The sequence below is a fragment of the Mastigoproctus giganteus genome, chromosome 1 (genome assembly GCF_048544385.1).
Source record: "Mastigoproctus giganteus isolate SK-2022 chromosome 1, ASM4854438v1, whole genome shotgun sequence".
Taxonomy (NCBI): Eukaryota; Metazoa; Arthropoda; class Arachnida; order Uropygi; family Thelyphonidae; genus Mastigoproctus; species Mastigoproctus giganteus.
The window spans coordinates 160,287,548-160,310,826 of record NC_143575.1 but is presented as its reverse complement, the minus strand read 5'-3'; the positions used below and the strand labels follow the sequence as shown (position 1 = coordinate 160,310,826).

Below are 23,279 nucleotides of genomic sequence, written 5' to 3'. Positions count from 1 at the left end.
AGACTGATTACGTGGACTGCAAATGGCCAGATTTACATGTAAATTAAACAAGTTACAGCTTAGGGCCTCACATTACAAGCGGCCTTTCTCCATCTTAAAAAAATCCCTTTTTAATATTGTCACAGGTGACCCATAAACATCATACAAGATTATGATAATTTTTGTTATGTTTTTGACTCTAATTGTTATTCGCTAATTGGTTGTTGCTCCAAATGACTTGCTTGCTGAAAGCAACAACGGTAAATGGTAGAACGAGAATGTGGTGTTGGCCTTTTGGGTTCAGATGCACTGGTGTGCGCATCGGCTGCGCATGATCTCATACATGTCTGGTGTGATAAGTATATATGAGTATCAGTGTTGTCAACTGTAGGTAATTCCCTTTTTGCAGGAAATTTATACTGTATCTTAAGAGGGAAAAGGGGAAACTGATTCCATTAAATGGAAATTTTTAAAGCCTGATTTACCAACAGGGCTCCAAGGCAAACTTTCTTCTCTGAGCATAAAATGCTCAGGGAAGAAAGTTTGAGAGCAGCAAGCTTCGAAGCATATTATCTGATAATATAATTTTAGGCTTTGCTATAACTAAGTTGCATACGCAAATATTCTGAATGTTTTCTTTTGAATTTATAGTTCCTTAATTTTTGTTTTGTATATTGTTTGATTTTATTTTATTTATTTTCTGTTCTACAAACACCAAAGAATGTGTACAAAGAATAATTTTTGTGATATACATATATATAATTTTAAATTATGTTATTTATTTAACATAAGTTAAAAAAGAATATGCACAAATGTCACTTGCCTTATTATAATACACATTACATGCCTATTGAAGCCTGTTTAATTGTGCAGTCCATTTAATTTATTTTCAATTTAAAAGTTTTTAATTTATTATTATTTGGTGGAGGGAGAAGCCCTCATACAATTTATAGCTTAGGGCCACAACAAGTTTAAATCTGACCCAGGTTACAAAGTTTGGCAGCCAGGCACATTAGAGGGGGAGCTGATTGAAGTTTATAATGCTGTAAAATGGGCTAATAAAATGAATGAAGGAGGAATTACAGGGGAAGACTGCATAAGGTTTAGATTAGATTGTAAGAAGGGTTGTTTTTTTTTTTTTTAAGCTAGCAAGTTATTAATTACTGGAATAAGTTACCCCTGCAGGTAGTTGAGGCTGACATTTGGAAGAAATTCAAAGGTCAACTGGATAATTACCTATGTGAGGAGGGAAGCACACAATTTGTATTTACTTATCTGTTTTTTTAGCGTTTGGCTTCTTTGCACTCTGTGGGTCAGAGGGTAAAAACACCATTCTACTCTTGCATGAGACCGACTGACTCAGCTACTTTGTGAAAAAAAGCCTATAGAAAATTCATCATGTTACTCACAGGATTCATGCTCAGCTCTTTTCCACCTGATGTGGAGAGCACAGTGCTATAGCAACTGTGCTATCCACAGTTGCTATAGCACTGTGGGTAGCACAGTTGTTAGAAATGATATGGTTGAAATTTGCCCTTCTTTGCTTCATTCATAATGCTGTGTGTGTACAAATGTAAATGTTATATTAATGTGATTAATTTTTTTATTTCTTAAAAGTTAAATATTAAATGTGCCTGTTTTTTTGATTGAAATTAAGAGAAATTTTAATTTCCCTTTTAAAGCAATAAAAAGTTTGAAAAATATTTTGGATAATGAATATATGAATTATTACTTCAGACATTACCAGAATTATATTGCATTTCTGTGTTTTACGATTTTTTTTGTTACAATTAATTGACTGATGTAACAAATCTTATATATATATTTGTTTTTCATGCAGAATATCAATTCAACACTTAGGGTGACAGCATAAGATGTCCGATGATCTCGTAGGAGGTGAAGAGCCGGAGGATTACTCTCTCTTCGAAAATAAAAGTGGTTTGGCTGAAGATATGAAATTTCTTGCCAGCATGCCTGAACTGTGTGATGTTACTTTTCTTGTAGGAGATACACGGGAGCCAGTTTGTGCAGTTAAAGCAGTTTTAGCAGCACGCAGCAGGTAACAAATACAAATTTATGTATTAAAGTTTATTTTTTAAAGGTTTAATGAGATTCCATTTGATACTGGTGGTATAAAGTCATTTAATCATTAGATTGATAATTTCACTGTTCTTTAGCAAGAACAGTGAAATTATCACTGATGCTATATAAGCTTGTATAGCAAGCTTATATAGCATCAGCCAAAACACACACACACACACACACACACCCTTCTCATTTCACCCATCCACTCGCTCCAAATGTTTGTCTAGTTCTGCCTTGAATCTGTTTAAGCGATCAACTTCTACAATGATGGATGAAAGTTTCTTCCAGCAATCAACCACCCGCTGGCTAAAGGCAAACTTCTGCACATCTATCCTACAACTGTCTTTCCTTAATTTGAATTTATGCCCTCTCAGGCAACCCTCAAAGGGAAACTGAGCTTAGAACTGCAATTTACAGATACAGTATGCTGAAGCCTCATTTCCTTAATCAATTTGGTGCAGTAATAGAAAGAATCCCATCAGCATTGAGCATACTCAAACCATTCAAAGCTTTATACACCTATCAGATCACCTCGCCGGTGCCTAGTTTCCAGACACCGTAATTTGCAAAACTTGAGCCTTTCTTCTTAAGAGCAACCCTTTGTTCCATTCACTAATCTTGTTGCCCTTCTCTCTACTCGTTCCAGCAGCTCTACATCATTTCTTGAAATGAGGCCTCCAGACCTGTATACAGTACTCAATGTGTGGCCTGACCATTTCCTTATACAAGGGAATAATCACCTCCTTATCCCTGCTTTAAAAATTCCTGTATATCATTGACAAGACACCATGAGCTACTCTTGCAGCCCATCTGCACTGCTCAGAAAACTTCATATCTGCCTGCATAATTACCCCCAGGTCCTCTCCATTCTCTACCACTGTCAGTGTAGTACCACAGAGTTGATACGTTTCTCTGGGGTTGCTGTTTCCCATATGTAGTACTTTACATTTGTCAATGTTAAAATTCATTTGCCACCTCTCAGCCCATCTGCTCAACCTTTCCAGATCGCAGCATAGCGTCAGTAGTGTCCTTAACAATCCTGCCAACCTTTGTATCATCTGCAAATTGGACATTAAGCTTGATATACCATCATCAATATTATTTATAAATACAGAAAACAATAATGGACCCAACACTGAACCCTGAGGGACTCCACTAATATTAACATTCCAACAGCTCTACATCCTTCATAATATTCCAACAGCTCTACATCCTTCTTAAAATGAGGCCTCCAGACCTGTATGTAGTACTCAAGGTATGGCTGACCATTGCCTTATACAAGGGGATAATCACCTCCTTATCCCTGCTAGAAAAATTCCTGTATATCATTGACAAGACACCATGAGCTACTCTTGCAGACCATCTGCACTGCTCAGAAAACTTCATATCTGCCTGCAAAATAACCCCCAGGTCCTTTTCACTCTCTACCACTCTCAGTGTACAAAACAGTTGATTCGTTATTGTGGGGTTACTGCTTTCCATATGCAGTACTTTACATTTGTTAATGTTAAACTTCATTTACCACCTCTCAGCCTGTCTGCTCAACTTTTCTAGATCCTGTTGCAGCAGCAGCGTACCGTCATTTATGTCATTAACAACCCTGCCGACCTTTGTATCATCTGCAAACTCGGACATTAATTCTGATATACCATCATCAATATCATTAATGAATACAGAAAAAACACAATAACAACAACAACTTTAACCCCAAAACAAAGGCAAACTGAGCTTAGAACTGTAATTTACAGATACAGTATGCTGAAGCCTCATTTCCTTAATCAATTTTGTGCAGTAATAGAAAGAATAAACAGCAGTCATTACATTTACAACTTCATTTAATGATGGGTATCTAGAAGTTTTTCTTAACATTTGTGATTATGTAACTTATAAAAAAATGACAGAAATGCTCTCTGGGCAGTATCCACACCTAGACACATTCATTTGAATGAAACATTGTATAGCACTTTCTGCCACTGTTCTTGAGTTCACGAATTTCAGGAACAAACACTCAAGATGCCATTTCATATTGATGATTTTAATGTGCTTGTTCATAGTTGCCTTACTTTTGAACTCAAGGGTATAATGCTTCCTGTGGATGGCTGATATGTATTATTTGTTAAATACAGGTAGTTCTCAACTTTACGAGTTAATTCATTCCTAGCACTCACTTGTAAAGCAATAATTTATTTCCCATAGATGTAATGTTATTAAGGTATTAAGGGTAAGTTGCTACAATGGATAAAAGGGTAGGAGAAGACAGAGTGGTAATCAATGGACACTGCCCTTCGTGGACTGATGTTATTTGTGTAACTAATGTTCATAATCTGAGCAAGCAGAAGAATCCCATCAGAATTCAATGGATAAAACGGTGGTTGAGTGGGAGAAGAAAGTCCCCCAGGGTTTGGTGTTGGGCCCACTGTTGTTTTGTATATTTATCAGTGATATTGATGAAGGTATATCAGGTTTAATGCCGAAGTTTGCAGATGATACTAAGATTGGCAGGGTTGTTAATGACAACCCTATGTGCTACTGCAACAGGATCTATAAAATTTGGGCAGATGGGCTGAGAAGTGGCAACTGAAGTTTAACATTGACAAATGCAAAGTACTGCATATGGGTAGAAGTAACCTCAGAGAAATATACCAACTGTGTGGTACTACACTTAGGGTGGTAGAAAATGAAAAAGACCTGGAAGTAATGGTGCAGTCAGATATGAAGTTTTCTGAGCAATGCAGACAGGCTGCCAGAGCAGTTCGAGGGGTATTGTCAATGATATACAGGAATTCAATGATATACAGGAATATACATAATATACAGGAAAACAATGATATACAGAAATTACAGTGATTATCCCTTTGTGTGAGGCAATGGTCAAGCCACGCCTTGAGTACTGTGTACAGGTCTGGAGGCCTCATTTTAGGAAGGTGTGGAGTTGCTTGCGCTTGTACAGAGAAGGGCAACAAGATTGGTGACGGGAACGAAGGGGTTCTCTTATTAAGAAAGGCTTAAGTTCTGCAAGCTGGAGACTAGGCACCTGCGAGGTGATCTGCTTGAGGTGTATAAGGCCTTGAATGGGTTGAGCACACTGAATTCTGATGGGATTCTTCTGCTTGCTCAGATTACGAACCTGAGGGGGCACAAATTCAAATTGAGGAAAGACAGTTGCATTAGATGTGCAGAAATTTACCTTTAGCCAAGCGGGTGGTTAATTGCTGGAACTAACTTCCATCTGTCGTTGTGGAAGTTGATAGCTTAAATAAATTCAAGGAGGAACTGGACAAACTTTTAGAGGTAATGGATGTGCGAATGTTTTTTTTTTTTTGGCTGCTGCTACATAAGCTCATATGCTTGCTTTCTTGTATCACATAGCTTTATTACTATTAAAAACAGGGGTTATATCCTCAACGATGAAATTGGACAATGGTAATGTTAAATAAAGGTCAACAAAACAATAGTTTATGCTTAAATAGTGATTTATTTATCCAAAGAAATGAAAACAACCTTTAAAATCAATCAAATTATAATAATAAAGAAATTATTTGTTTTTATAAATGTTAAAGAAAGGTTATTCTTCATCATCAACTAAATGCACACTCATTGATGGTTCAGCACTCATTGTTGGCTTGGCTCTCGTTAGTTTGTTGGAAGCACAAGGAGTCGTCTTCTTCAGAAATGCTTCTAAAGTTGTTTGTTTCCAAGTCAGTCTTCCCTTTTCTTTATTAATTTCATGATAACATGTATAAGAATTTTTTTAAATCCGTAGCAACCTTTCTAGTGCCCTCGAAATTTGAACCTTTTGACTCAAATCTCAGTTGTTTTTTCTGTGTTGAAAAGCTTCGTCAAGCCTTGGAGAGTGAAGAAATGAAGAGGAGTTTCAGCTGCTAAACCTTCTTCTTCCTCAGCTTCTTCACATTTTGCCATTTTAATGAGGTCTTCATTTGTGAGCTCTCCATTGTGTACTTGAAGCAGATCAGTGACTTCAGTTAAGACACCTCAAGCTGCAATTGGTTAGCAACATTTATGACTGCTTCTGTTTCATTTTGTACGATCTCTGCCAGTTCTTGAAATCCTTCAGTGTTATCAATAAACTGATGACAGCATTTATTGCAAACACACGTCTTGTCCTTCCCTGTAATTTTGTTATATGCTCGTTTTGTTATTTTGATTGCATCTAAAATATGGAATTCTTTCCAAAATTCTTTAGAGTTGGACCTTCCTCCTTATCTCTGCCTGAACAAACAAATGCATGCACAGTAGTACAGTGCCGGACCAAGGTATTTTCGTGCCCTGGGCAGAAAGATTTTTCGGCACCCCGTTTACTAAGGATATATTATATTTTTCATGCTTTATTAAAATTTGGTGTCCCTTAAAGAATGGCGTCTCGGGCAAGGGCCCTGCTAGCCCATTCCTTAATCTGGCACTGCAGTAGTACTGTATTATATAGCTACGCATGTGGTTTTTGAAATGCTGTATTTATGAATGTTTAGTATTTATTTATTGCAATTTAGTGTTTCTATTTTCTTATTTTGTTGACACTTGAAAAAAAGAACCCGTAAACCTGGGAACTTGTAAAGTGGGAACTGCCTGTACATTCTCTAATTTGGTGAGGCCATCTAAATTTCTTTTGTTAAAGTGTCACCTGTGGTTTTCCATATTTGAATAACGTCTGCCACAGCAAATTTTTGGAGGTTCAAAGTTGTGTACACAGAAAGGTTACTGATATGACATACAGCCACCAATGTGGCATACAATGGAAATCTACAAAGTTCCACTTCAGGATTGATACTAATCTCTAATGTACTGCTTTGCATAGGCAAGTCCACAGATTCATAATGCTATGTCTGAACCAGTACTCATGCATGGGAGATTCTGGCACAGTACACAGTGTTTGTGTAGGAGATTATTCAGGTCCAGTTTAAGAGTCGTGGATCCCATGTACAGCTCATGTAAGGGTCCTCGCCCAAATTGTAAATACCAAAGAAAATTAAGCATTTAACATATTATTGCATTCCGCTTTTAACACTTAAATTACAGCTCATAAAACAACATATTAAAAAATTCAATAAAAAGACATTTTCTTCTTTTAGTGAAAAAATCTCATATTGTCTTACTCGGGATTCTGTGGTTTTGATGCCCTAACTCTTGAACTGAATATTCTATTATTATTATTATTATTATTATTATTAGCCATATGGTGCAAGGAAGCCTGAAGCTTATGCTGCACCAGCCAAAAAAAAAAAATTTCCGAGTTACCCTGAGAGAGAGAGAGAGAGAGAGAGAGAGAGAGAGAGAGAGAGAGAGAGAGAGAGAGAGAAGAATGATATCTAGCTCAGGACCCTGGGTGTGCCAAGCCCATACTCACCAGATGTAAGCCCTTGAGGCTACTATCAAGATAATTTATACACCGTTTGAAACCTTGTCACTACTGAAACAGATATGTTTGCAAATTTTGGTAACTGTGACTGCAGATATGATATAATTTCTAAATTTTTTTTTCCTTCATTTTTCCCGATATATAATTACCATTTAAATAAACTAACATTGTAATATGCAATGGTATATCATTTGGCTGCTGCAAATTGGTCAGTTATTTCATCTACACCTAATTTTTTTGGTTTAAGAGTCTATTTTTGACTCTAGTTGTTCTTAAAGAAGTCTGATAAAATGGTTAAACATGAATATATTCTTAATGTAATAATCCCAATATTTATGAATAATTGTTTCTTTGGGATTAGCTAACAATGCGACAAAGTCAAATTTATTGATTGAAAACAATAATAGCCCACTACAATAATAGCCCAATAGTTTACGAAAATCCTTTCAGTATGTTTGCTCAGTACATATTCATTAAAGCTCAGCAGTGAAGCTTAACATTGATTCAGTTCATTTTGCATTTTGTTTTGAAATGCTGATGCATCAGTCCTTTTTAGCAAGTCCTTTAAAATAGCACAAGGTGCTGCTATGTCCAAATATATTAGTTCTTTTTTTTTTTTTTTTTGTTTTTAGCTTCTCTGTTGTCCTGATTCTGGGATTTGTCTTCTATAAGGCTATCCAAGCAAGCAGCTGATCACATCCTCTTAATCTTAATTGGAGTCATGAAGCTTTTGTCATCTTAGAGTTAGAGAACTGGTAAAAATAAAAAAAAAAATGCAAATTTTACAAAGGGGTAAAGAAGCGTGAAAACTCCTCAGGAGTTTTATACTTTTTTTGCTTGCTAAATTAAGGTAAAGAATATGCAAGCCATATTACACTTGGTCGTCGACTTACGACCTATGCGACTTACGACCGGCCGCACTTACGACCACCAAAAAAATATATATAATAAATAATGAACAAATTAATAATAAATCAGGAAATCACTACTGAGGACACCCATAACCCAGGTGAGGAGGCACGTCGATAACGGGAGGCCTGAGGACAGCACCAGGCACATACACTCAGTCGCTCTCTCTCTCTCTCACATACACCCAGTCGCTATTAAGCATCTGTTGCGTGTGGTGTATTAATTAAAATTCCACTGAAATACGCATAATATGTTTAGTAAAAGGAAAATGTCTTCATCTACATATACGTCAGCTAAGAAGTCAAGGAAAACTATTGATTCAGAGTGTAAAATGAAAATTATCCAGCAGTATGAAAGCGGAAAGAAAGTGAATACGATAGCACGTGACTTGAAATTATCACATTCCATGGCATCGACGATACTGCACCTATTATGTCTACAATTTTAACCAAACAACGACAGGAACCCATCCATGAAATGGAGAAATTGTTGTTTATGTGGATGGAAGATTTAATACAAAAAAAATACACCCATGAGCCTTCACACAGTGCAAGCAAAGGCTAGAAGTTTGTTTTTCAGAGTTTAAAATCACGCGCCGGAGACGATTACGCTGAAGATTTTCAGGCTAGTACTGGGTGGTTTAAGCGTTTTAAAAAAAAGATTTGCTTTGCATAATGTCTCTATAAATAAACATCTCCTACCTTAACCCAAGAACATGACCCTGACGATGCACAACCCAGCACAAGCAAAGATTAAAAATTGATTTTGTAAATTTCATTTGTATTAATTTTTACATTAATTTTAGTGTTTACAGTACATTATGCACAGTATTATTTTTCACATTATGTACAATATAATTATAGATTGTAGTTTTTTTTTTTATATAAACAGTACGAATAATAAACCAATTAAAATGTAGAGAACGTTTGAATTTAAGCTCATAGAGAGAGAGATACCTTCGTTTCTACGCCTAGTACAGTATCGCTAAGTAAAAGATAAAAACATTGCTGTATTTAAAATTAAAAATAAAAGATGATAAAAATTTAAAAGATTATAAAAATAATTTATAAAGATGATAAAAAGATTAGAAAGGTTAAAAAATACTGTTAATAAATATATGGCCGACATACGACCAGATCGACTTACGACCGGTCAGTCAGAACAGAAGTCGGTCGTAAGTCGACGACCAACTGTATATACCATGAAGTACATAGTACTGTATATAATATGGCTTGCATATTCTTTTCTGTAATCAATTTTTGGACTCCATTATACAAACCAAATAAATCTGCCACATTATCATATCTCTCCCACACAAATCTGGTAATTTGGTATCTCTTTCAGTTCTTTTGAAATAGTTTCAGCCAAGTATTTTCCAGCATGCCTTTCTTCTAAAGCAGTAAATCCTGAAAATGATTTACTTGAACAGTGAGTTGTCAACAATAACTGAGAAATATTTATTTATCATAATTATACTTGATACTTTTTCTGCCAATTTATTTATCAGTCTTTCATCAACATATTAGATAAATAGAAAACCTTACCTTTTCCACAATTTGCCATTATTTTAATTTGGTGGTCCATTCACAAATCAGCATATCTAAAAATTGAAATATATATTCATCATATTTAAAATTTGATGGAAAATCGTGGGAAAAATAAAGTTTTGTATTCATCTAAAACTTATTTCTCTATTTTTGGTAAGGAATTTAATGACCTCAATTACCATTTGAAGAATTTTCCCAGTATCTCCTCATTATCAAGTTGTTTATTTAAATGTTTATCCAATTGATATTAACTTGTAATATGGCCAGACATTCTTTCATGGCTTGAAAAATGCTGAGTAGCATTACTTCAGTCATTATATCCTATCAGCAAAGCATCTCTATAATTTCTTGGTTTTCCATAAAGCTTTCAATATAAGCAGAACACTCATTTTGTGGAAAATAAATAAGACATTTTTTTTTCCCTTTCTCATGTCAGTGCAGAAAAATAAAAACAAAGAGCATGAGTCAGCTTTCTTTTTTTATTTTACCAACCATGAGCTTCCCAGATTTCTCAAAATCGCTATCATTTTGATGAAGTAATTTTGCCAATAATGATATAAATTCTAAGAAATTGTTCTTCAGGATCTAGTCATTGGATCATTAGAATATTCTAATACATTAGTATTTTTAACTGCCAAAGCACAAATGGATGCTTGTGTGTTAATATCCTATTAAATATCATATTTACTGTTATAAGATTGAATCTGGAATTTTTCCCCCCCCTTTTCAGTTTTTTGTAAATCCTGCACTCTAGTGTCGTGAGTCACGGTCAGCCTGCAAGTCACTGCCAGCTCGGAACTGTCATGAATCGTATTCTAACAGGCAGTTCCAACTTGACCGAGCACATGCAACACTCACTCTATCTGCCAGTCTGTGCTGGGAATTGTCACAGAGCATGTGTGACACTCTCCGTATATATTCTGACGGAGCAGTTCCAACTTAACTTAACGTGCGACACACTATATCTGCTGGTCTGTGCTGCAAATTGTCATGGAGCATGCCTGACACATTGTATACATTGGCAATGTACTACGTACGCGCAGTAATTTTTTCGTTTTCAGAAACAATAAAAAACAATTTTTCCTGATTATATAAAAATAAAAGTAGATAGTTATAAAAACAATAATGGACAAACCTATATGTAGTCAGAAAACAATTTTCTGACTACATAAGAAATTGATTTTATTATTATTATTATTAGCCATATGGTGCAAGGAAGCCTGAGACTTATGCTGCACCAGCCAAAAAAAAAAAAAAAAATTCTGAATTCACAAGAGAGGGGGGGGGGGGTTTGATTTGATTTGATTTCGATTTTATTGGCGCATTAGCAGCTAGGGCTATAATGCGCCGGGTGGGGGGGGAAGGAATGATGATATCCAGCTCAGGACCTTGGGTGTGCCAAGCCCATACTCATCAGATGTGAGTCCCCGGGGTTTAAAAGTAATTACGTATATCCAGTAAAACCTTTAATTACAATAAAACATTAAATACAAATAGTTGCAGCTTTCGAGGCTGAATGTGCCTCTTCGTCAACAAATTCTGAAAGCTGCAACTATTTGTATTTAATGTTTTATTGTAATTAAAGTTAAGATTTTACTGGATATACATAATTATTTTTCATATCTGCAATGGATTCCAGTACAACAGGCCCATTTACTCTGGTTTTATTATTTCCAGGTGATATGTTTTGTATTGCTTGAAAATAATAATATGAGTATATTTTGTAATTATTTGTAATAATTTGAAAATTATTAACGTTTTATATGTTAATTGGAAATTAACGTATTACCAATTAATGTATAAGACACTTTCCTTTCAATCATAAGGTCCTTGTCCTTCTGTGGGCAACACTTGCCTTTCTGTCATAAGGTCCTTCTGCAGAAAAAAAAAGAACACCTATAATTACTTTGTACTTAAATTTAATGGGTATACAGGCCCATTCTTATTTTGTGTTTTTTTCCAGTACATTGCCAGTACATATATACAATAAGTGTCGTGCATGCTCCGTGACAATTCCCAGCACATAGACTGGCAGATAGAGTGAGTTTTGCACATGCTCGGTGAAGTTGGAACTGCCCATTAGAATACGATTCGTGACAGTTCCGACCTGGCGGTGACTTGCTGGCAGATCGTGACTCACGACGCTAAAGTGCAGGATTACCGTGTTTTCTTTTTGTGCATCAGCTCTTTGTTTCGAGGGCACTCTTGGGATGATTCAATAGCTCATAGTGACTTGTACAATTGACTGATCATTAGGTGTACTTGAGTTAAACAGAATGAGCAGGATCCAGTATTGAAATAGTGGCATGCATATTTCGATACTCAACACAAAACAAACACACACATAAAAAAAAAAAGACAACCCCGCCTTAAAAATGACTGATAATTCCGTGGTTTGTGAAAAACTTTGAAACCCATACAATATTACTATGTGAGGCCACAAAACAAAACTAAAATTAATTCAAGTTATAAACCTAGATTTGACTCAGCCAAGAAGATGCAGACAAAAAATTTGCATCTCATTGGCTGGCTGAAAGTGAAAGTAAAACTAAATAATTTACGTATTCTGTAGGCAAAGTAAAGCTAATTTCAAAGTTGAAAATGTATTTCAACTTAACTCCAGGGGCTCACATCTGGTAAATATGGGCTTGGCGTACCCAGGGTCCTGAGCTGGGTATCATCATTCTTCTCTTCCTTGGTGATGCCCTTCTACTTTTCTCTCTCTCTCTCTCTCTCTCTCTCTCTCTCTCTCTCTCTCTCTCTCATAACTCAGAAATTTAATTTTTTTTTTGGCTGGTGCAGCATAAGCCTCACGCTTCCTTCCACCATATGGCTAATAATAATGAAATAATAATAACTTTGAAATTTAGATTCATGATACTGTATAGAAGTTGAAAGGAAACCTATGCACAGGTAACATGATGTGAGAAGTATAAAAGGTAGAACACTACACTGAGTGAATTTAGAAAAAAAAAATTAATAACTTATTAAATGGCAGAGCAGCTTTTAGAAATACAGGCTGAATAAAACAACTATATAACTATATACATCAGTAGAAACAGAGTAATTATTAAAAGATAGAATTAAAGTGGTTAGGAATGGCTGTGTTTTCCATTAGGCACTTTGCCTAGGGCAAGTGATTATGTTTTACGATCTACAAAGTTTTTAAGACTTGCAAGAAAAATGGGGAACTGAAAAAATAAAATTCTACAAACTAATTTTTAGACACAGATTTCTGATATAAATTCTTTCTTTACCTTTTTCTGTTAGCAAAATCATTATGTCAGCAGAGTTTGTATTGCAAGATGGTTAGTGTTGCAGAAATAACTTAATTAGATTTAATGCAAAAACATTTTAATATGCTTCACATAATGTAGTGAGGCCCCAGAATGAGTATCTAGTGTCTACAAACGTCAAAAGACAGCCCTCTGTATGTGGAGAGAAAAATTGCCATACATTACAGCTGAAGTGTTACGACATTTAACAGCAGATTTTTCGGATTATAGTTTAGGTAAAAAAAAAAAAAAAAAACACCACATGGTTGTTTGTTTTTTTTTTTTTTTTTTTTTTTTAATTTGATAGTGATAACATCATACAAAGGAGGAGGAAAGCTGTGACTATTCCATGTCAGATGGCTGAGGGAGTCAAATGCTCACAACCGTTATGTTTTACTGGAGTAAGACAGACTGTTCTCGCTGTCACAACCTCAAGAGAAAGTTATGCTATGCTGATTGGCCCTGGCTTATCTGTTTGAATACGAAGGTGGGGAATTAAGTGTTTATGGATTGCTAGCTGTTTGGAAAGTTTGCCCTGGAGCCTTTGGAACTAACCTTTTGATGGTGGTGGAAGTAACTCTGGACATGAGAGAGGAGTAACCAGGGTGTGTGTGTGTGTGGTGTACAAGAGTTGAGCTATCTCCTGGCACTACATCTGAGGTTGGGTAAGAGGGCAGTCAAGAAGGGAGGTAAATGGTGTTAAGGGTGAATCTGCCAGTGTTTTTTGTGATGTTGACACTTGGGCCATGTTGGATGGACCAAGCTTCTAGAAACACTCCCGGAATGACTGTGGGAGACTTTGAGGATCTTATGCTCTTATGTTAAAGCTTTAACATAAAATCTAAAGCAGCACATCTAGTGGACATGGGTGGCCATTGGAATGTTGAGTCAGTTTAGTGTGATATAAGCACTGGGAAAACAAAAATAAGGGTAGGAGTGTGTTATAGGCCTAATAAATATGATGAGTAAAACAAACTACTCTACAGACATATAGAGTTGGCCGGTGAATCAGAATGGCTTTTAACAGGGGACTTTAACTTACCAGGTATTGACTGGACCTTGTGGGTTGGTCACTTGCACACTAGCAAGACTTTTGACTTTTGTGGATTTATTGGATATTTCCTACACCAGCATGTTACAGAGGCAGCAAGAGAAAGCAATACTCTTCATCTGATTATCAGCTGTGACCCTTCATCCATTAAGAATCTACAGATAAAAGACCCATCAGAGTATCCACTAGAATATCCACTATGTAGATTTTTATACTTTCCAATTTTAAGTCATTACTTAGTGAATATTTTTTTGGAATTAGTCATTTTGCAGTGTCCCTTTGGTTACTCTTAAAGGTTCAGTGTTTTTGCTCATTTCAAACAATTTTTATCAAAAAAGTGAAACCAAATAGTTTTCCATTTATGTGATAGTGTGTGTGTGTGGGGGGGGGATGGTATGAGAGTGAAATGGATATGACATAAACTAGTAGTACCCACCAGAGGGGTCTCTGCTCTCAATGTTAAAAATGTATGGCTGAGCTTGATCAGAATACTGTGTTATAGTTTTGTGATCACTAAAGATCCCACAACTGAATCCATATGGTGCTATAAAAAACAAAGGAGTATACATTTTAACCGAGTGGCGCCCAGTTCAGCTGCGTAAAGAGCTCTGGACAGGAACCACTGAAGAGTATAAAATGTTTTTTTTTATTTTATCAGACCAAAAACGTTTGTGTGGGTTTTTCAAAGTTAGTATTTTGACAAAAATATTAAATAATAATAATTAGCTATCAGTATGCATTTAAAGTACATATGACACTGAGTCAGTTGATGCCTAGTAGGTGTGATGTGGTGTTCGGTAAAATTGTGATGAAAAAAATGACTGCTTCAATTATAGTTATTCAAGTGAGTTTTACTTAGAGTATAAACTGCACACGAATATCATACCAGCAGCCCATAAAATATGCACAACATTCAGAAAAGATAGTGGCTAAGGTAAAGAAAAAACCAACATGGGAACCACGGCAAACTTTGGGAAACTTACTTGACAAACTGGTTTCCCACTATTGCAGTTTCTCCCTGCATTCTCGGTAAACAGATGGTGTGTGTTATCAGTAGTAGCAGTAGAAGTCGATAACAATGTATTGATTAGTTTTTTCTCATTATTAAAAGCAGATTATTGGAGTTCATGAGTGTTTTCACCGCTGAAATTTACTTACGGGTACACACTCCAGACTGCCTCACTTTTAGGGTGTTTATCTCCCCCCCCCCCCTTCCTGCTGTTTTAAAATAGGAAACAACTTCTACTGTGCCGACCGGACTAGCCAGGTGGGTCAAGTGCCTGCCTGGCAACCCAAAGGTCGCAGGTTAGAATCCCGCCTCGGGCTTGGATCAGGGTAAAATACAAAAACTTTGGGCGGTGCATTATGGCCACAGAATCCGATGCGCCAACAACTAACAAAAAAGAAAAAAAAAAAAAAAAAACCTTCTACTGCCACTACCAATAGCACACACCATCTAGAAGTCGTTTTCCTATTTTAAAACAGCAGGAAGGGGGATAAACACCCTAAGACTGAGGCAGTCTAGAGTGTGTACCAGTAAGTAAATTTCAGCCGTGAAGGCATTACACTTGTGAACTCCAGTAATTTGCTTTTAATAATGAGAAAAAACTATTCAATAAATCGTTATCGACTTCTACTGATAACACGCACGGTTTGTTTACCGAGAATGCAGGGAGAAACTGCGGTAGCGGAAAACCAGTTTGTCCGGTAAGTGACCCGAAGTTTTCCATGGTTCTTGTGTTGGCTTTGTTTACCTTTGCTGATACAATGAGTAAATGTGCAACCTAAAAATGGTTTGAAAAACTTAAATCAGCTGATAAGTCACTTGATGACATACCCTGTGAGAGATGACCAAACTCCAGTAATGATAAACTGAATGCCACCATTGAGCTGGATTCAATCCAAAAATGTCAGGCACTTGCAGAAAGATTTAATGTGAGTGATGAAACAATTCATTTGCATTGACTGGAAAGGTGTAAAAAAAACTGTGCAGATGGATTCCATATAAACTCACAGCCAATAACAAACTCAGCCTGTCAATTTGCTTGTCACTGCTTTCTCATTACAATAATGAGCCATTTTTTGTACTGCATACTAAGATGAAAATGGCTAATGTACAGCAACACCAAATGATCGCATCATTGTTGATCATCTCGTGAACTTGTCGGGTCAGTACTTCACTTGGAGAAGATTTTGCTGCGTCTGGAGGGATGCAGCTGGTATTATCCATTATAAGTTTCCACTCTCTGGCCAAACAATCACAGGCAACAGTAAAATGTTCTTATTCATTTATTTACGTGTGTTTTTTTTTTAATTTTGCCTTGGTTTAATTTTATCCTAAAAATGCCAAAAAGTTTTTGGTCACCTGATAATTCCTGGTTTTGGTAGTTGTTCTTCTAGTTTGGTGTCAGTGGCGTAGCCAGGGTAGGGTCAGCAGGTAAATTGTATCCCCGATTCCAAAATCTGGTATTGTTGTGTTTTTTAGCATTAGACAATTGGTGCTTTTTTGTGAAGGTACCTGTTGACAAAAAATCCTGGCTATGCTACTGTTTGGTGTTCACACTTTTCACAAGTTTCACTATATGTGGTGATGCCTGCGATATGCCATTACTTTATTTAGGATTTTTGCTTTATGTTTTAGGGTGTTCCACAAGATGCTATATGGCAATCAACAGCAAACACCTGCAAAGGAATCCATGCCCAAGAAACGAGAGTCAACAAAAGAAACTAAGCTGAAAATGTTTCTGAAGAGAAGTAGTGAACCTATTCTTAATATCCCATTTCCTCAGGTAAATGTACCTTGATACAAAGAATTTTTATATGTGAAAAGTCAAATGTAAGTTAGGCTGCCATGTAGAACAACAGCTAGAGTTATCTTTCTTTCAAAATTAACAGAAAAATAAAACTGGTTACATGAGTCAATATGAATCAAATAAAAACAAGTATTATTGTTTTGAGCAGTGACTGGTATTTTATTTTGTTTGATCATTAGTCTTTTTTAGAATATGCCACAGTTTCAGCACAATTTTTCTCAATTTCTGGAGGCAAATAATTTGTCTCAAATTGTAAGCTCCATATTAAGCATTCTACATTCAAATGCTTCATCAGAAAGAGTTTTTCAGCTTAATAAAAACTGCTTGGTGGAAAGAGAACCATATTTTATTAGAAAATTTATAAGCCGAACTTATGTTGAAAGAAAACTATAACGTCCTGTTCAGAATTTAAAAACTTTTTAAAATCTTCGGAAGGAGAAGAAATTTTAAACTAGTGAAATCTAAAGTAAAAGTAGTCTTCCTCGCTATTTTTAAAACTGTTATAAATAATATTATAGTTTATATAGGACAAATACATATTAACGACAATCATATAACGGATAAATACTATGATTTGTTGATAAAAAAAAGTATTTTAATTGTAATTTTATATTTTTCTTTTCCTTTTCGGAGGAAAAAATGCTATACTACACATTTCGTTTCAAGTTGTCTCGCTTATCAATTTTCAGAATATGGCCACTCTGATTGAGCCACTTGTCATTTAACAAAATTTCAATATTAATTAAAAATCTGGGTCTCTTGTCTTTGATAACACATTGCAGATTAACTTTGAGATCTTCCCACTGCTTTCGAAAGCCTTGGATTTCTTTGACTGTGGTTGATGACTGATGTTTCCACCATGTGCTCTTAATTCAAAGTGCTGTACCACATTTCATTCATCACAATGCTGATGATTCAATGCTTCTTATTCATGGAAATTCACATGCTTCTTTTGAGTCCTTGGCTTGGCTTGGCTAATGCTATTATGTTAGATCTTTATAAATGGATTTTAGCTAACAAATTGCCTATTTCTACTGCAAATACAAAAATGAAGTCATTGAAAGGTCATTTGGTTTGTTACCAACTCTCTCTCTCTCTCTCTCTCTCTCCTGCTGGGGTCTCTACAGTAAACTATCCATTTTCTCTATTAGGGTCCTTGAGGTTGTCACAGACATTCTCTCAGATATGCCAGACAAGCTGTACTTGCTACCTGGGAGTCTAAAACGCTGATGGAACTGATATTCGGGTGACACTCAAGTCAAGTGGACCCAATTTCGGCGAAGTCCGGACGGTCTGTGACAACCAAATCCTCTGCTTGCACCTTCACGATGGTGGGACTGTTAGTAATCCTGGGTATAACCTCCATGCACAAGCACATGGTGGGTGACCACCCAGGTGTGAACCAACGTAAGCAGGGGTCGAGGTGTGGCGCCCACACCACATGGAGGAATGCCGCCCCTCTATGTTACCAGGCAGTACTAGGTGGTAGATGACTCTCATCAACCGGTGAAATACCACCACTTTGCTTATTGGAGGCTTGAAGTGGTGGAACCCATGTTTAGTCTCTAGAGCTAAGTTCCGGTCAACCCTTCCCTATCTCTTCCATCATGCAGTATGATTGATGACTTTTGAGGTTATGATGAACGTTGTGGCGAGATCCAATATTCCTTACATTTCGAGGGTACAGCTCTAAAACGGTTTTCGCAGGCCGGCCGCTAGTTAGTACACCGGACCGAACCTATTGGTAACTCTCTAGGAGGCTTCCGGATCAGCTAGTGTATAATCTTGCTACCTCTACTCTGCCAGATAGTGACTGGAGGGAGTCCGAGTAGTGTGTATGCGGGGAGCATTGTCGAGGCCACGTTATGTCAAGGATCTGGGTATATTCTTCCCACATGTACGCCATATCCAAAAATTTCATTACTTCATACAGCATGTCCCACCCACTTTTTCTTCTATTGAATACACCATGAATTGTCAAACTAATAGAACAAGCTTATCTGCGAAAAGATCTAAACCTCCCAAGGATTTCCTAATTCATTTCACAAATATACGTGGTCTCAATTCTAATCTCAACGATGTCCATTTCCACTTGCAGTCTGCCAAACCCCATGTACTTTTTCTGACAGAATCTCAGTTATCGGCTGATTCAACTACTGTTCATCTCAGATGCCCAAATTATTCGCTGTATGATTCCTTTCGCCTCAAAGGTGGTACTTGTGCATATGTCCGTTCTGATATTCCCTCTCAGAGACTTGGCAATTTGGAATCTCCTCTCTTTGATCTTCTCTGGCTTAAAATCTCTCTACCTCATTGTGTCAAATTCATCTGTTGTCTCTACCGTTCTCCCAACTCCACTAATCACTTGGAGCTCTTTGACTTCCTCTCGTTGCAACTTGACTTTCTCCAGTCCAACTTTCCTAACAGTGAGGTAATTTTCCTTGGTGATTTTAATGTTCACAACTCCAGCTGGCTTCCGTTTTCTAGTCACACCGACCCAGCAGGTCGAGATGCTGAGGCTTTTGCAATTACTAATGACCTAGCACAGATTGTTCATTTACCTACAAGAATACCGGACAATCCTAATCATACAGCCAATACGCTTGATCTTTTTCTCACAAGCAACCCTTCTAAGTACACGGTCGAAGTGAGAGGTCCTTTAGGCACTTCAGATCACAACTTGGTGATTGTCTCTTCTCCAATGGAACCTTTATCTCATGGCTATTCCCAACCTCGTGTTGTTTGGCATTACAAGAATGCAAAATGGGATGACCTGCGAGACTTCTTTTCTTCTTTTCCTTGGTCGGATTACTGTTTCAAAACTCCTGATGTCAACGTTTGCTCAGATCGTGTCAGTGAAATTATTCTTGCAGCAATGGAATCCTTTATCCCACACTCCACTTTAAAATCTCGTCCTTTATCTAAACCTTGGTTTTCCAATAAATGTGCTAAGGCTGTTCAAGAGAAGAATGTTGCATATCGTAATTGGCTTGTTTCTAATTCTTCAGTTTCATTTTCTGCCTACACCAAAGCTCGCAACAATTGTAAAGCAGTTATTAATCAGTCCAAACTAGAGTTTGAACAGGCTAAGAGTAGAAAACTTGCTTCTTGCCCTAATGGTAGCCGAGCATTCTGGTCTCTTGCCAAAGCTATTGGCCGCAACTTTTGCCCATCTCTGCTTCCACCTCTGACCAAACCAGATGGTTCTGTTGTCACTTCAGCCAAGGATAAAGCTGACCTGCTAGCATCCCATTTTTCTTCCAGCTCATGTATTAATGAACTTGGTAAAACACCTCCAACCATTCCCAACACGGTCCATTCAATGCCTCCTGTGGTCTTCCGTCAAAAGGATATCAGAAGGATTTTGATGAATCTTGATGCTAAGAAAGCTCCAGGTCCTGATGGTATTTCTCCACTTGTTCTCAAAATCTGTGCTCCTGAACTTACTCCTATTCTTTGCCGCCTTTTTTCATTTTCTTATTCCAAAGGTGTTTTTCCTTCTGCTTGGAAATTTGCTCATATCCAGCCAGTTCCTAAAAGGGGTGACAAATCCCTCCCATCCAATTATCGTCCCATTGCAATTACTTCTACTCTTTCTAAAATAATGGAGAAATCAATTAACCGCCAACTCTTAAACTACCTAGAAACCTTCCGTCTGATCAACGATCGCCAGTATGGATTCCGTCGGTGTCGATCCACTGGTGATATTCTGGCTTATGTTACCCATTTATGGACTACTTCAATGGAAAGGTTCGGTGAAACACAAGCAGTTGCTCTTGACATCTCAAAGGCTTTCGATCGTGTTTGGCATAAAGGTCTTCTAAACAAGCTTCCATCTTATGGTTTGCCAACTGTTTTTAGTAATTGGTTATCCAGTTTTCTCTCTGATCGCTCACTGAGGGTGATGGTAGATGGCTCTCTGTCTTCTAACTTCTCCACTAATGCCGGTGTCCCCCAAGGTTCAGTTCTTTCCCCCACTCTTTTCCTCTTGTATATCAATGACCTTCTTCCATTGACTGGAAATCCTATCCATAGTTTTGCCGATGATAGCACATTGCATTCAACTTTCCATTTTGAGAAACCTTGCCCTGCTCAATCAGCTTCAACTTCTCGAAAATCTGCTACCAATTCCTTAAATGCCGATCTTCAGGTAATTCTCCAGTGGGGCAAAGACAACTTAGTTGATTTCAACCCTTCTAAAACTCAGTCTTGTCTTATATCTCGCAAAAAGGATTCTTCTGCTCCTATGCTTATCTTTAGTGACACTCCAATTTCTAGGCAAAAGGATATATCTCTTTTGGGGATTACCTTGACTTCTAATCTCTCTTGGCACAAGCACATTACAAATATTGCTTCCTCTGCATCTAAAAAACTTGGTTTTCTCTTTCGCTCTCGGCGTTACTTTTCTTCCAAACAGCTGCTCACTCTGTATAAATCGCAAATCCGCCCAGCCATGGAATGTTGTTCCCACATCTGGGGTTGTGCCCCAAAACCTCTCTCAGGCTTCTTGATTCCATTCAGAAGAGGGCAGTTAGGTTAATTAATGATTCATCTCTAACAGAGTCTCTCCACTCGCTTTCTCATAGACGTACTGTTTCTGCTGCATGCCTCTTCTACAGATATTTCCATGGGCACTGTTCTTCTGAATTGGCTTCTATAATTCCCGCTCTCTCTTTCAAAACAGTCCGAACACGTGCCGCCACCAGCCAACATCCATTTACTGTCCAACTTCAAACCCACAGAACCAACTTTTCATCTTCCTCATTTATTCATTCAACTGCCGTTTTCTGGAACAACCTTCCTTCATACGTATTTCCTGAAAATTACAATCTACAGAAGTTCAAGTCCAATGTCAACAAATATCTTCTTTCGTCTTCTCAACCTCCAACCCAAGCACGGTACTAAGTACTATAGGTTCTAATACCTCTCGTGTTTGGGGTTCACATAAAAAAAAAAAAAAAAAAAAAAGGCTTCTTTTTTGCCACTTTGATGCTGGTGCCTGTTTTTGGCATGCAAAGAAGTTAGCAGTTCAAAATAAGCTTTTTCTGTCCAGTGTGTCATGTTACTTGCAATATGCAGATCACATCAGACTCTGTCCACTCCAATGGTTCAAACCATAAATAGATGTCTTGCCTTGAATCGTTACCTTACTTTCCATGGGCTTTACTTTTTTATTCATTGTAGAATCTGTCAGTATTCTTGGGATAACCATTAATGCTCTTGTAGATCCCAAAGTGCTGTACCACATTTCATTCATCACAATGCTGATGATTCAATGCTTCTTATTCATGGAAATTCACATGCTTCTTTTGAGATCTACAATTGGAATTTACTTTTGGAATTTCTTACTCTATGCTGGCAGAACTATTTGAATGCTTCCACTAAGGCATGGATGCTCAAGCCATGTCCAGTGGGCCAATTGTGGCCTGCAAACACAACGAAGTTTCCAAAAAATATTTAAAAAAAAAAAAAAAAAACAATATATATATATATATAATCATCAAGAATAATACAATAGAGAAGTTATATGCTATAGGGGGAAGAAAATTAAGAATTAGATTAAATAAGATTAGCTAAGACTGAATTACAATAACATGAATTATGGATCAGGGTCACTGCTATCGCAAAAGTACCTTACAGCCATAATGTGTATATATAAAATATTATTAGTATAAAATACACTAAGTAGATGTTTATGCATAGAAAAATGAACTAATGAAAATACGGTGTACCCTGGGAGCGATATACGTTGTGAACGAAGGGGGGAAGAAAGGAACTGGAAAAAATAATTGTAACGATAGAAAAGTAAACCAAATGAATTTTTTGAAGAGACGACCAAGGTGGAGATAGCATTGCAGAGTCTTTCATAATTTTTGTGTCTTCATCAGAGGTCATCCACCAAAATCATGAAAAAGACAGCAATGCTCTTACTTCTGTTTCCGACATGCTCTGTATGTCAAAGTACACGTGCGAAAGTCCACGTGGTAATATCAATTTTAAGTTTTGAATAAAATTTGAATAACATTATACCAAGTTTGCAATTACATAATGTGTTAATAAGGTATTGCATACAGAACATGGATGACCTTACAGAAGTAAGCGGAACGCTATGAAAGTAGAAAAAGCAAAGACAAAGGCAAGGAAAATCCGAATGACAAGAACTTACCGCTACAGGTCGGACTGACAGAAAAGACTGTGTCAGTGGGTTACCAGTGTATTTATGCATGGGTACGCTAGCGGCACCTA

General features: G+C 37.0%; 1 protein-coding gene across 1 annotated transcript in view; it reads left to right on the top strand.

Moving 5' to 3' along the window:
- The first annotated feature begins 322 nt into the window (after nucleotides 1-322).
- Nucleotides 323-23,279, top strand: part of gprs (speckle type BTB/POZ protein) — a 111,035-nt gene continuing 88,078 nt past the window's right edge. The window contains exons 1-3 of the mRNA XM_090382837.1: nucleotides 323-331; nucleotides 1,854-2,038; nucleotides 16,862-17,009. Of these exons, the coding sequence (XP_090238963.1) occupies nucleotides 323-331; nucleotides 1,854-2,038; nucleotides 16,862-17,009 (342 nt within the window). The remainder of the gene's footprint in view (nucleotides 332-1,853; nucleotides 2,039-16,861; nucleotides 17,010-23,279) is intronic.